Here is a 13,852-nt window from a genome sequence, read left to right as displayed (position 1 = left end):
TCTTTTTTTTTTTTTTTTTCTTTTCATTCAGAACTGAACAAAAATAAATATAAGCATGTGTACCCAGCTTCAGGGTGACCAATTAAAGTAGTCCTAAAGGCTGGACATTAAGGTAAAAAAATGCCAAGTACCTATCTTTGTTTCACTGTCCTCCCCCGCACTTACGTGTGGTCGCTGTCACCTCTATCGGGACCAGCAGGATACTCTGCGTTCCTGAACTTCCTGGTTCTGGGGGAGGGTACTGAGGGCAGGGTCAGTATTTGAAGGAGGGAGTTGCCGCATGCTGTGTGCGTCTATAGACTCGCACAGCTAGATGCAGGAAACTGGCTAGCTGACTAAGGTAATTAAAAAAACGTACGATCTGCCCATCTTGGACAGGCAGATCGTAGTTGCGATCATCGCAAGCCCGGGGGGGCGGGCTTCTGATGACTGCAATTTGTCTTCCGAGCATGCCACAAACCCGCCGACAATCGTCCGAAAAACACCCATGTTTTTTTTTAAAAGTGTCTCTATTATTACACTACATGCAGCTTACTCACATTGCTGTGTGTATGTGAGAGTTTGGGCGCACACTGTGAGACAACTCTGCATACAGCCAAATACAATGGTCTAATTCTCACATTGTTACTGTATACTGTGACGGGTAAGCAATTGATGCATTCAGACTTGTAACCTTCCGGATAAGTTTAATTGAAGACTAATTAATTTAACTTGTACTCTAGGAAGAAAGTTACATAAAACTCTGACCATAGTGTTTATAAACCTGTGTTTGCAGATTATTTGGTATATGTAACTCTCTCTAACAATCACTTACTCAGTACCTCTCATCTTTATTCATCAGTGATGCACTTCTACTGAGCAGTTGTGCTGATATGTTGAATCCAAATCAAAGCAGAGTCTGCCTTAACCTACTGTATAAATGCCTTCTGTTTTATCACTTCATCACAATCAGCAAGATTGAGTTTAAGGCCTCGTTCACACTGCTGCGCATATACGCGCGTACTGTACCATATGCTACACATGCAAATAAACAGCTCCATACACAAAGCCGCGTATGGAGCCGTATATTTGCGTAGCGTATATATGCGCAAAAACAGAATGGAACAGAGATGCGTCCGGGCAGCGTATTGCTGCGTATTTACGCGCACATACGCGTATTTACGTGCGTGTATGCGTATATACGCATGTACATGCGTACAGCACATTAAAAATTCCATTACGAGTGATGCATTCTGGGATTGCATATAGTGCACGCATATACGCTCGTATATATGCGCATAGATGCTCGTATATACGCAATATACAATTTTGCTTGCCTTGTGTGTGAATGAGGCCTTATTCCTCATTTTAGGACAATCGTTGGGGTCATGGCAGTCATTCTTCTATGCCCTCTGGACCAGCTGTGCATCCAGAACTGCTGGTTTTACAGAACAAGTACCGCCTAAAATTAGAAAGACCTTAATCTCAAACTGCCATTTATTCCAAACGTGGAATACTAAATCTATAAGATTAGGCTTTATTTGTGCTGTAAACCAGCAGATGTGTACTGAGTACAGGAACACGCATACATTCCAGCCTTACCACATATGTAATTGTCCACAAATCTCACCGAAACTCAAAGCCTTTGGGTCATGCACAGTGTGATAGGGCTGCTATTATGCAATGGCAGGGTACCAGAAATACATGCACTTCATACCTCAGAAATAATTAACAAGCTGAAAACCAGTCTGTCTCTTTGCAGATCATGGAGATGGCAGCCAAAGGCATTAAACCTGTGACTTTGGAGCTTGGCGGAAAGTCTCCTCTCATTATCTTTTCTGACAGTGACCTGGAAAATGCTGTGAATGGTGCAATGATGGCAAATTTCCTAACCCAAGGACAGGTAAAGTGTAATTTGTGGAGGTATCAGAATAATCTTCAATGGTTTACACAATAGTTCCAGCAACATCCACAACAGATCTGTAACACCATATTGATAGCTACATTTAGTGTTTGTTTTTCTGTCACTCCATTCAGCATATCTGTAAAAAATTATTTAAAGCAACTGAACTTGCTATGTTTTTCCTGAAGACCTTTTTTTTTTTTTGCTGGTCATCCAACTAGCTTTCTCTATTTAAAATTCAGATTCGGCTCTGATTCTGAATTAAGAAAGCTAGTCAGATGACCAGCGGGACATGTATAGGGTAGAGAGCGGAGGATATTCTCCAGGACTTGAGGGTGAGATGGAGCAATAGTGACCCAAAGGTATTGCAGATACAAGGGACAACCCAGATGAGAAATACTTGAAATGCAGATTTTTATTAATATGTTTACTATGTTTTGTAACCTAGTTTAATAATCTTATGATGGAATGGAATAAAAACGGGGGAATTTAAATCCACCTGTGCAGTTATAGGACTGACATTACGTTTTCTGCAAAATCCCAATTGTAATTCGCTTTCTTTCAAGATTCAGGAGGTTTATACCTAGGTAAGATGGCCTAATTGCTCTGGCTAACAAAATCAGATTTGGCATGTATTTTATTTTGAGCTTGTGATGGCACTATATACATTAAAGTGTGATAGCTTTTCCACTGTTGGCCTATAATATAAATGTTTCCACATTGGGCCTATTATATAAATGTTTCTCTCTGAGTGCTGTTCGCGTATGCTTCTTGCTCTGTCTAGTGGCAGGAATGCCATGTGAATAGTAGAGATGCACCAATACTGTTTTGTTTTGTTATTTTTTGTATCGAGAACCGATATATATAATATATATAATATATATATATAATTTTTTTTTTTGGTACTCGCCAATGCCAATACCAGAAGTCCCATTAAGGACACCATGTGGCGTGTAATGACTCGCCAGCCAGCTGCATGCTCCCTCGTATCCAGGTGAAGAGGAAGCATGGAGCTGACTTTCTGGCCAATCAGGAAGCTGGGAGGTGGGTAATGACTCGCTGCCCAGCTTCCTGATTGGCCAGCTTCCCAACCAATCAGGAAGCCGGGTGGCAAGTCATTACATGCCGCCACGGCTTCCTGATTGGCCAGGAAGCCGGCTCCATGCTCCCTCATCAAGTGACGAGAGAGCATGGAGCTGGCTTAGTGCCCAATCAGGAAGCCGGGGGGTGAGTCATTACCTGCCCCCCGACTTCCTGATTAGCCAGGAACCCAGCTCCATGCTCCCTGGTGAGGAAGCATGGAGCAGTCTTCCCGGGCCAATCAGGAAGCTGGGGGATGTGTAATGACTCGCCGCCCGGGTTCCTATTACCAATATATCAGGAGCATTTGGGCGATTAAGAGTACTTGCCCAAATATTCTGTATTGGCACCAATACAAGTATCAGTGCATCCCTAGTGAATAGCATTCTCCAAGATGTACGCTGTCAAACATTTACACATCAGCCCGAAAGTGTCTAAAAACAGAGTATGTGCTGGAATTCCCTTTTTATAACTAAAGTCTATTTCTAAGCTCTTGTAAATTTAAATGTATTTAGCATCTGAATCTGTTTGATTTCATTGTGGGTTTATTTTTTATGAGCTTGGGAGCTAGGGCTGAGGCTGTTGCTTTTTACTGGCAATTAGTTTGATTTGTAGAACTCAAGAACAGATCCCCTTCAGCCACTCTGGGGAAGAGTGTCTCCTAGAGTGTCTCCTAGAGTGTCTCCTAGAGTGTCTCCTAGAGTGTCTCCTAGAGTGTCTCCTAGAGTGTCTCCTAGAGTGTCTCCTAGAGTGTCTCCTAGAGTGTCTCCTAGAGTGTCTCTAGCCTGAGGTTGGTCATACACTTAAGCAATGCCTAACCCATGTCCAGTAATTTTCCTGTTGATTTTACTAAAATAATTATATTTGGTTTCCATCCATGCTACAATTTGATATTTTTTTTATGCTGGTGTTATAACTGGCAGCATTATAACTGGAATTTATTGAGCTACAGCTCAGAGGTAATTCTTTGCAGGCCTACTAGTCTAGTCAGGGCAAGACTTTTTTTGTTCTGTAGTTGGTGACTATAGCTAATAAGATGTTTTAGGACAACTGTTGTGAATCATTGTCTTAGATTCTCACTTCTGTGCCATACATTACTCAAATATTTTTGTCAGCAAATTCTACAGAGTACACTTGGCCTTGTTGGTAATTCCTTTACCACACAACTGTGAAGTGGTGGCTGATGGGACTTGTAGTTTCTCCCATTTACAGAATTTTTTTTTTACAGGATCTGTGAATGGATGACTGTGTGAGCGAAGTCATGCACAGCCACACCAATTGCAAAAAACAGCAGCAGCCTGTGGGCAGAAGGACCCCTTGATTCTTGAAGTGGGGAGGGGTGGGGGGTGCTCGTGATGTGACCATGTTTCATGATACACCCTGAATATGGTTGTAACATGAAACATGTTTAGAAAAGTAAAAGGAAGACTAAACTTGGGCATTAAAAAAGGTTAAGACTTAAAAAATGTTATGAGAGAAATTTTGATAGAAGGTTCACTGTAATTCTGGTCATATATTAGAGGTTTTCTTTTCAAAGTCTGATATGTTTGTGTGGTTGGCTTTACTTTCTGCTGTCACTCCTTGACCTGTAAGACCTCATTTTGATGAGCTGACTACGATTGATGAGCTGACCATGATTGTACTGTTCAGGTGTGCTGCAATGGAACGCGTGTGTTTGTTCAACGGGACATTCTGGAGAAGTTTACTGAATCGGTAGTGAAGAAGGTAAAGAAGATTAAAATTGGAGATCCCCTTTTAGAAGACACCAGGATGGGACCACTTATTAACCGCCCTCAACTGGAAAAAGTGTTTGGTTTCATTAAGGGTGCAAAGGAACAGGTAAGTGGAAAGTTACTCTGAAGCAGATCGTCTTCTGCATTTTAAATGACAGATACCATGCCAGTCTGCTGTAGAATTTTCTGATACAGCTTGATGTTAGTTTCTCATGGTTTGGAAGCCATCCAGGCACTGAACTGGCAAAGCCACCCCATATCACCTGCACCATGTCTTACATAATGCTGTTTTCCTGAAAAGTTCTGCTTCTGTCTCATCTGTCCACAAAATGCTGTCTTAGTAGTGCAGCACCAGGGAGTCTTTAGTTGACTTCAAAAGGACAGTGATTATGTTTTTATGTTAGGGAACTAAGAAACCAGACAGAAATGTAAAGTTCAGGTTAAAAGATAAAAGGAGTTTATTGCAAAAAACAATGGAAAGTCCAGGACGTTGTCACTGCTAAGCCAGAAATCAGATGCCTAAGTGGGTAGTAAGCTGAACCAGGCCAGGGTACACAGAGTCAGGAACTAGAAGATCAGTCAGCCAGAGCCAGTGTCATACACGTAGAACAAGAACAGCAGCAAAGAACTTGGTACAAACACAAGGGCAAAGACCTAATGCACAAGCTGCTGGTTGACTAGGGAAATGGTGTTGCATCATCACTCCGAGACAGGAAGTTGCCAGTAGTTGCAGAATGATGGTTTATGGGTTTGGTCGTACGAGGGCACCAAAGAGGAATGAATTGTCAGACATACTGCAACAGAAGACAGGCTGCAGCTCAATAGGACAAGGAAAGGTAAGAAACTCTGAAATATTATTGGAGGGTAATGACTACTTCTGTGGAAACGTCTCAACAACACCAGTCTTGTTCACTGTTTCTTATGCTTGAATCATGTTTAAGAGGAGCTTAGTTGCTGCCCAGGTGTTTTTGCTTGAGGATTGTGCACTGATATTTGTAGGACTCCCAACTGTAAGGGAAAGTTGCAGCAATGCTGTTTTCTTCCATGGGTAAACTAAGAAGTAATGCAAACGCTAATATACTTTTGTGTGAATTCAAGTTTTACCCCCCAATCCGGTGTTATGTCTAACAAGAGCCCATTCTACAGCCAGTATCCTAATGGTGCATCTGCACAGTTTGACTATTCTTTAAAAAGAGGGAGAGAGATATTGCACTCCCCTTCAGATAAGGGCACCTATATTTCCAGAAGCAAGCTGTGCCCTTTACATATATGCGCTCATCTTCTAACTTGATTACTGTGCTTTCTCTCTCTTTTAAAGTAAAGTTTTAACAGGTTTCTTTGCTATGCTGGTGCACTATCTTTAACTTGCAGTCCCATATGTAAACTGTCTGATGGAGGACTAACCTCTTTCCAGTCTTATGAACCTCAAGAACTCTCCGTTCCTCTTATTTTGTACTTTTAACAGACTGCTGTTATGAACAGAAGCTCATCACTTACTTTGCTATATTTTACATTTGTAATGCCCAGAATGCTTGTAGTGACTACCAGAGCAGGAGATAGAAAATAATAAAGGTGGAAGAAGGTTAACATCTAAAAATACTACCTAGCTTTAGATCATTGCTAGAGCTCCTCAATCTGTTTATGAATAAACAAACCTAAATATATGTTTTGTTTTTAAATGTAATTTTTTTGCTTGTCTAGGAGTGTTAACAAGCACTTTAATATGTACATATTTCAATTGGTTAGGGGGCAAAAATCCTGACGGGAGGAGATCCTTATATTCCAAAAGATCCTAAACTGAAAGGATTTTTCATGAACCCCTGTGTACTAGGTAAATGTTTTCCCTTGTATTGCTTTCATAACTGCTTTTGTAAATGAAGAACTTTGATCCAGAGTTTTGGAAAGATATTCCTAATGTTATGTGGAAATTGGTAACTTAAAGTGACATTAAACCCTCAGATTTTTTTAACATAAAACAATACTGTAATATGTGCCTTACTGTAATCCATGGTTGTTTCCCTTCTCTTTGCTGCTCTTCCTTTTAAATCTGTATCTGTTCTCATGCTGGGCAGAACTTCTGTTTTGCAGCAGACTGCCTTGTCTCAGGAATGGATATATGGTGTCTGTGTATACGTTTCTATAGGCTTGAAACCTGAGCCAGCACTACAGGAAGAGGCCCTGAGCTGAAAAGGGAAGTTCTGCCCCAGCATGAGAAGACATGAGGATTTAAAAGGAAGAGCAGCAAAGAGAAGGGAAACAACCATGGATTACAGTAAGTCACACATTACAGTATTGTTTTATGTTAAAAAAATCTGAGGGTTTAATGTCACTTTAACTACAGTCTGGGGTTTGTCTTTCAGAATTCTATGCACTTGTTTCTCAGGATTTGTAAATGTAAATATGGGTACTTCTGTAAAAATAAAAAGACTCTAAGGTGTACATTAATGTTTACCCCAGGAACCTTCACCCAAGATTCCCAAATGTTCTAATTTAATCATGTGGTATAAAAGCTTAATCTTGGGTAAAAGTTGTGTGAATCATGGGTCAAAACATTCATAAATGGACCCCTAAGCCATAATGGAATAATGGAAGTCTTAATCGTTCATTAACACGCACAGTATTTTACACTTTCATTTCTTTATTGAATAAATGGTTTGAAGAATTGAAGGGGAACCCAGAATTTTTTGTTTTTAGGTGTTCCTTGTATTCCCAAATTCTGGATCTGGTTAATTTTACACAACGTTGACACAGTTCACATATGTACAATATATAATGTATGTGTGTATAATATATAATATTTACTGCACCTTCCATTTGCTGATTTTGATATGAACACCTGCACAGTTGGGTCTTTTCAGGAGTCTAGTATATATTAAATTTAGTATTTAAGTTGTTTGGAGGTGGAGTTTTTGTTTAATTTTGTTTTTAATTGTATATTTTTTTTCTGTTGACTGTGTTTTTCAATAATGTGTATACTTTTTATAGTAACTATTTCAAAGTCAAAGAACTAGGGATGCACCAAAATGAAATTTTTAGACCAAAACTTTAATTTTTTCCCCCTCCTAATCTTTAACTGCCTACGGGCCGGCCGTAGTAAAAAAAACGGCCAGCCAGGACCTCTCTAGATCTGAGCGGGCGTCTTTAGTAAAAAATAAAACCCGCAGTGGTGATTAAATACCACCAAAAGAAAGCTCTATATGTCCCCAAAAAATGGTATAAAATTCATTTTAGTACAGCGTTGCATGACGGAATAAACGTCAGTCAAAGTACCGCAGCGCTAAATACTGAAAAATGGCCTGCCCAGGAAGGGGGTCTAAACACCTGGTCTTGAAGTGGTTAAAAAATAAAATAATGTTTATGTTTTTAGCAGCTTTGGGGAAATATCAGGGTCTATTATATCTGTTACTTTAAAATAGAAAAGGAGATTGAGGACACGAGTCCTCAGTCTTTTTCTGCAGCCCCAGCACTCAATGAACAAAAAGCTCTCAGTACAGAATTAACTTTCTGTTCATTCATAATCTGGAGATAGTGGAGATAGTAAATATTTACTATCAACCCAGTCATGAATGGGCAGGAAGCTTCTTTACTGAGCTGCTTCCTGTTCATTCATAAAGTGAGCAGATAAGAAATATTTACTAAGTCCACATTCATTAATGAACAGGAAGTAATATATAGCACTTCCTGTTCATTCATAACTGGGGATATAGTGATCACTGTGTCCTCAGTTATTTACAAACACAGTGATCAGTACTGATTATTTGTGCTTGACTGCTCCACCCCCTCCCGCCTGCCACCAGAGCTGAGCTTTCCTCCCCACCGCCCTGCTCAGCCTCCTGACAGCCTCTCCTCCCTGCTGGGTGCCAGCAGCTGGATCAAATCTGTGTCCCCTCCGATCCCTGCTGCCTCTGCCGACATAGGTGGGGCAGAGCAGCGAAAATCAGAGGACACAGACCAAAGCTTGCATCCGCTGCCCAGCGGGGAGGAGAAAAGCTGAGGATGCACTACGTTTTTAGCCGTTTTTGTACTATTGGCTTTTTGCCCATAGTACCATTTTCAGATGAAATGTTTCAACGGATGAAATTTAGGTGCTTCTCTACAAAGAACAATATGTTAAAATAAAGTCAAATTAGATGCTCTATTTGGGAGTTGTAGGCGTTGTACATTAAGCTACAAAATTATTTTTAATGCTATGTGTTTTTATTTTTGAAGTATTTAAACTGCATACTTACTGTGTTCATCCAAGGAGTGCTTCATATTCTTATATTGAACTACAGAATGGTATAGAGATCTGAGAGTAAGAGGAGTTAGTAGTTAAAGGAGAACTATGGAGTTAGGGCTTTTCCCCATAGTTCTCCTAAGGGTAACGGGAGGACAGAAACTAGCGTCCTCCCGTCACCCAAAGCTCAGTATACCGCGAGCCACAGCTCGCGGTATACTGAGACGCTGCAGCTGAAACGGATCCTGACAATTATGTCTGGATCCGCCAGCTGCGTGAGTGACAGCTGGCTCTGCCTATCTAGAGGCAGAGCCAGCTGTATCCGCCCCCTCCCCGTCCGTTCCGCCAGTCAGCGCTGGAGGATCGGAGGGGGAGGGGAGCATCCAGTCCCTCCCCTGTCACGGCTCTTTGCAGAGCCAGGATCGAGAAGTGAGGGAGCGCTGCTATGTGTACGCTCCCTTCCCGATCTACTGAGCCGACCTGTGACAGTTTCATTCTCACAGGTCGGCTCAGATTATGAAGCTGAGTGAAAAGCACTTACCTCATAATTCTCCTTTTTAAAGGGGTTCTAAACCCTCCTGTTTGCCTAGATCTCCTGCTATCAAGCAGGAGATCTAGGCAAAAAGTTTTATTTTATTTTTTTTAAAACGCTTTAACCGCGCTTAACACTTACCTTGTTTCGGCTGCGTGCTCCCGTCCGAGAAAACGAAACTGCTCCGGCGGCCGCAAAGCACCTTGGGGCAGGCGCATGCGCAGTTCGGATTCTCGGCCGGGAGACGAGCAGAGACGCAAGGTAAGTCTTTGGACGCGTGCACCTGCATGCAGACAACGCTGGATCAGAAGTGCCTGCTAGCAGAGAGGAGTCAGCGCTGGATCGGAGAGCCGCCGCACCGCTGGAGGGACAGATGAAAACATCAGGAAAGAAGGAAGAAGATCGGATTAAGAGACATTATTTAAGGTAAGTGCTGACATTAACATGGGGGGACGGGAAAAAATTTATCCTTTTAATGTCACTTTAAGCAAAAAACACTGGTTAAGACTGACAACTCTACAAAATGCCGTGTGGTCCAGTCCACAATAGGGAGTAGGAGCTGAGTGCATTTCTGGCAGAACAGGCATTTTTCTGGTCTTGCTGGACCTTTAAAGGGATAAAACAAACTGTGCGTGTATTGCAGATATGTACTGCATACATTTTGCGTTGTTTTGGCTTCACATTGGGGCTTTATTTTACGAGCAAATACTTGGTAATATTTTGGAAAAAAGTTAGGTTTTTTTCTAACCTATTTACCAATTCGGATTTCTCAAAATGGTGTATGCGAGCTTCTGCAAAATTCACAAAATGTCCACTCATTTTTCAGTCTGCTGTTTTTGAATTCTCCATAGGAAATTGTAGAGATGACTTGACCTGTGTCAAAGAAGAAATTTTTGGACCTGTGATGTCAATCCTACCCTTTGATACAGAGGAAGAAGTTTTACAAAGGGCAAATGATACAACCTATGGTCTGGCTGGAGGAGTTTTCAGCAGGTCAGTGTGATTTTAAAGACATATATTTTTTTTTGTATCTGCTACAACCAAAGGAATCTTCAGCAGGGAAAGTCACTCTGCCACCTCCTATATAATCAAATAGCTTTTATAAATTGGTTTAAAAGAAATTGTGCTTACACTGGCTATATCTAACATCTTTGTAGGTAAATGGCAGGAACTAGGGATGCACCGATACCGAGTATTTGGGCGAGTACTCCTACTCACCCAAATGCTCCAGATACCGAACTTCCGGTATCAAGAAGCCGGGCTGCGAGGCATTGCAAGAATGCATCCAAGCTAAAAATGGCGACTGCACAATTTTTCACAGCACACTTACCAGCTAGCCTGCAGCAAAATTACACTGTCTTAACAATATGTGTTAAAAGTTTTAGTTGCACAACTTTTGCAAAATATGTGGAAGCCACACTGCCTCATCAAGGCTCCTCTTGGAGCATATTAGCAGTAGATAAATTGAATACAGGTTTGCCTGGAGGGAGCCCACTCCTCAAAGGTACAGGAATGCAATGGAGGCCCAGCATTTTAAAATGCACGTTAAGGCCCCCAGTGAGTCTACACACCAAATACAGCCTAGCTAAAAAGAAATGGCAACGGCACATCCACCCTAATGGATTCCTCCATCCACCCTAAAAATCAAACAATGGCGGCAGCAGGCCTTTTCCACCAAGCGCCTTCAATTTTTTGATCAAAGGATGCTGGACAGAGGAGTGCCAACAGGGCCACCCACCAAGCGAATTTCAGCTGGTCCATCAAGAACCGGACAAAATTTGCACAGTGTATGGCCAGCTTTACTTTGCTGAGGCTTTTTGTTTGGAGATTTATAGCAGAATTGTGGCACTGATATATCTTTTGGTTACAAGTGTCGGGTAGGGCTTCTGTAAGTACTCCTAATACAGGTTGCCTGCTGTGTCAGTGTAGCAGGTGGTGACAGGGCCTCTTTAAACATATCCAAAATATTTAAAAAGCTTTGCCTGTTGTTGGGCTTTAATGTTCATGGATTTTCCTGGATGATGAAAGGGTTGGTTTTGAGGACATGTTTCTTTGCTTGAAATTTTCTCTGCTGGTTTTAGGATTTTGTGTACTCCATGTATTGCCTCATACCATGTTCATGTATCAGTTCATGTAGTGTACTCGTGGAGACAAGTAGGAAATGACCACTCTTCACTCTCATTTGTCTCTCCTGCTTCCTTACAAGCATTGCTGGTGTAAGTACTGAAGATGCACTTCCCTTTCTCCCTACAGAGATATACAGCGTGCTCACAGAGTAGTCGCTGCTTTACAAGCTGGAATGTGCTTCATCAACAACTATAATGTGAGCCCAGTGGAACTGCCCTTTGGGGGCTACAAGAAGTCTGGTAAGTGTTGGTTATGACTCTACATATGAAGAAGTTTACATATCCTGTAATCTTTTGGCGTGCGTGAAGTACTGAAGGTAACAATGGTATTTACTGTATTTAATAGTCTTATGACGATGCCAGACTTTAGCAGAACCTCTTACTGCAAATGTATTTTGAATTTACTACTGCAAATGCCAGCAAATTCTGGTAGCTACATGAAGTAACAAGTCTAACAGACTGCAGAACATGCTCTATACCCTGCAGTCTGTTACAATAAAGGAAGGAGGCCTTGTTTAAGAGTTGGTTTAATGGACTTGTGTTTGAACTTTAGGCTGGGTTCACACCTAGGCGTATTGAATATGCGGTGCGCGTTTTTACAGCGATTCGCGGTTAAAAAACCGCGCGACAAATGCGCGTTTCCGTGGGCTACTTGGCTGTATCCCAATGGAAACGCGAGACCAAAACGCCCCAAAGAAGTACATGTACTTCTTTGGGCGTAGGCCGTTTTTGTATCGCGTTCGGACGGGCGGAAATACGGCAAGGTGTGAACCAGACCCATTGAATACAATGGGATTTAGATGTTTGAGCGTTTTGTAGAGCGTTCGTCAAGCGTTGAACGCGCTACAAAACGTTCAGGTGTGAACCAGGCCTTACACTTTTTTAATGGTGTTGCCGTGCACCGTGTATTTGTAATCCTGATACTGGTATGGGGGCTGGCGGGAGGGGGGGGGATTATGGTTGAGATGTGTTCTGCTATTTTGGATAACTGTTATTCTTAATAATGAAAAATAGTCTTTCTGTAATATCTATATATCTATAGATATATATCTATAGATAGGGATGTCCCGATGCCACTTTTTCAGGCCCAAGTACATCCCCTCATGTACTTGCCGATACCAATTACCGATACTTTTTCTTAAAGGGACAGGTGACTTTAAATGATCCATAGTACAACTACATGTTATGTACTATGGATCATGGTTTAACCTATTCATGTTAGGGAGAATTGTAACTCTATTGCTGGAGTGTAGTGGAGGTGTGTGCTCTATATATGTACTACATATACATTACACACGTCCAGTACACTATAGCAATAGATTTACAGCCAGCCCCGTCCCAGCTTCCCTTACTCACAGTTTCGCTCTGATCCCCTTAGCCTCACGCGGTGCCTCTTGTAGTCGGCGCTGGGCTAGATCACTGCATCGCATCTCGGTGCTCAGCTTGTGGGAGGCGCTCACAATTCTGCCCTGCTAACATGAATAGGTTAAATCATGATCCATAATACATATACAGCACATACGTCCCGTACACTGCAGTAATAGTTACAATTATCCCCTGCTAAACATGAATAGGTTAAATCATGATCCATAGTACATAATATGTAGTTGTACTACGGATCATTTAACCCATTCATGTTAGGGGATTATTGTAAATATATTGCTGCAATGTACGGGACATTTGTGCTGTATATGTACAGTACATATAGATATACAATTCTGCACTGCTAACATGAATGGGTTAAATGATCCATAGTACAGGGCTACATATCATGTACTACGGATCATTTTTGAATCAAATATTTTATTGATTTTTAACATAACATGAAATTTTTGCAACGACAGTGGGTAAAAGTGATTACAGCGTACAGCACGTGATGCAGGGGAGTACAGAATATATTGGGGAGGCACAGCTACTAGGGTTAAACAAAATGACAATCATTGCTGGTGTAACAGGTTCGCCCGTCGAGACGATCGAGGTAGTGATAGGGTCCACTACGGATCATTTAACCCATTCATATTAGCAGAGGATAATTGTAAATCTATTGTTTAGTGCATTCTATATGTAGTATATAGTACATGTACATATAGAGTGCCTGCAACAATACATTTACAATGATCCTCTGCTAACATGAATGGGTTAAATGATCCATAGTACAGGGCTACATACAGATCATTTAATCCATTCATGTTAGTATAATTGTAAATGTATTGTCTGCACTGTATTAGCATGTATTAGCAGTATATACTCCTATATGTGGTATATAGAGTATATACCGCTAAT

General features: G+C 41.4%; 1 protein-coding gene across 2 annotated transcripts in view; it reads left to right on the top strand.

Annotated features, from left to right (window-relative positions):
- The window catches only part of ALDH9A1 (aldehyde dehydrogenase 9 family member A1), a 35,030-nt gene that overhangs the window by 20,809 nt on the left and 369 nt on the right, over nucleotides 1–13,852 (top strand). For both annotated transcript variants that reach the window (XM_018570392.1, XM_018570391.1), the window contains exons 7-11: nucleotides 1,742–1,882; nucleotides 4,613–4,801; nucleotides 6,442–6,526; nucleotides 10,295–10,436; nucleotides 11,697–11,809. In XM_018570392.1, coding sequence (XP_018425894.1) covers nucleotides 1,742–1,882; nucleotides 4,613–4,801; nucleotides 6,442–6,526; nucleotides 10,295–10,436; nucleotides 11,697–11,809 — 670 coding nt within the window. The remainder of the gene's footprint in view (nucleotides 1–1,741; nucleotides 1,883–4,612; nucleotides 4,802–6,441; nucleotides 6,527–10,294; nucleotides 10,437–11,696; nucleotides 11,810–13,852) is intronic.

The sequence above is a fragment of the Nanorana parkeri genome, unplaced genomic scaffold, assembly GCF_000935625.1.
Source record: "Nanorana parkeri isolate BGI_ZX_2015 unplaced genomic scaffold, ASM93562v1 scaffold1527, whole genome shotgun sequence".
Taxonomy (NCBI): domain Eukaryota; kingdom Metazoa; phylum Chordata; class Amphibia; order Anura; family Dicroglossidae; genus Nanorana; species Nanorana parkeri.
The sequence above is the reverse complement of the archived record's forward strand: the minus strand, read 5'-3'. Positions and strand labels throughout refer to the sequence as shown.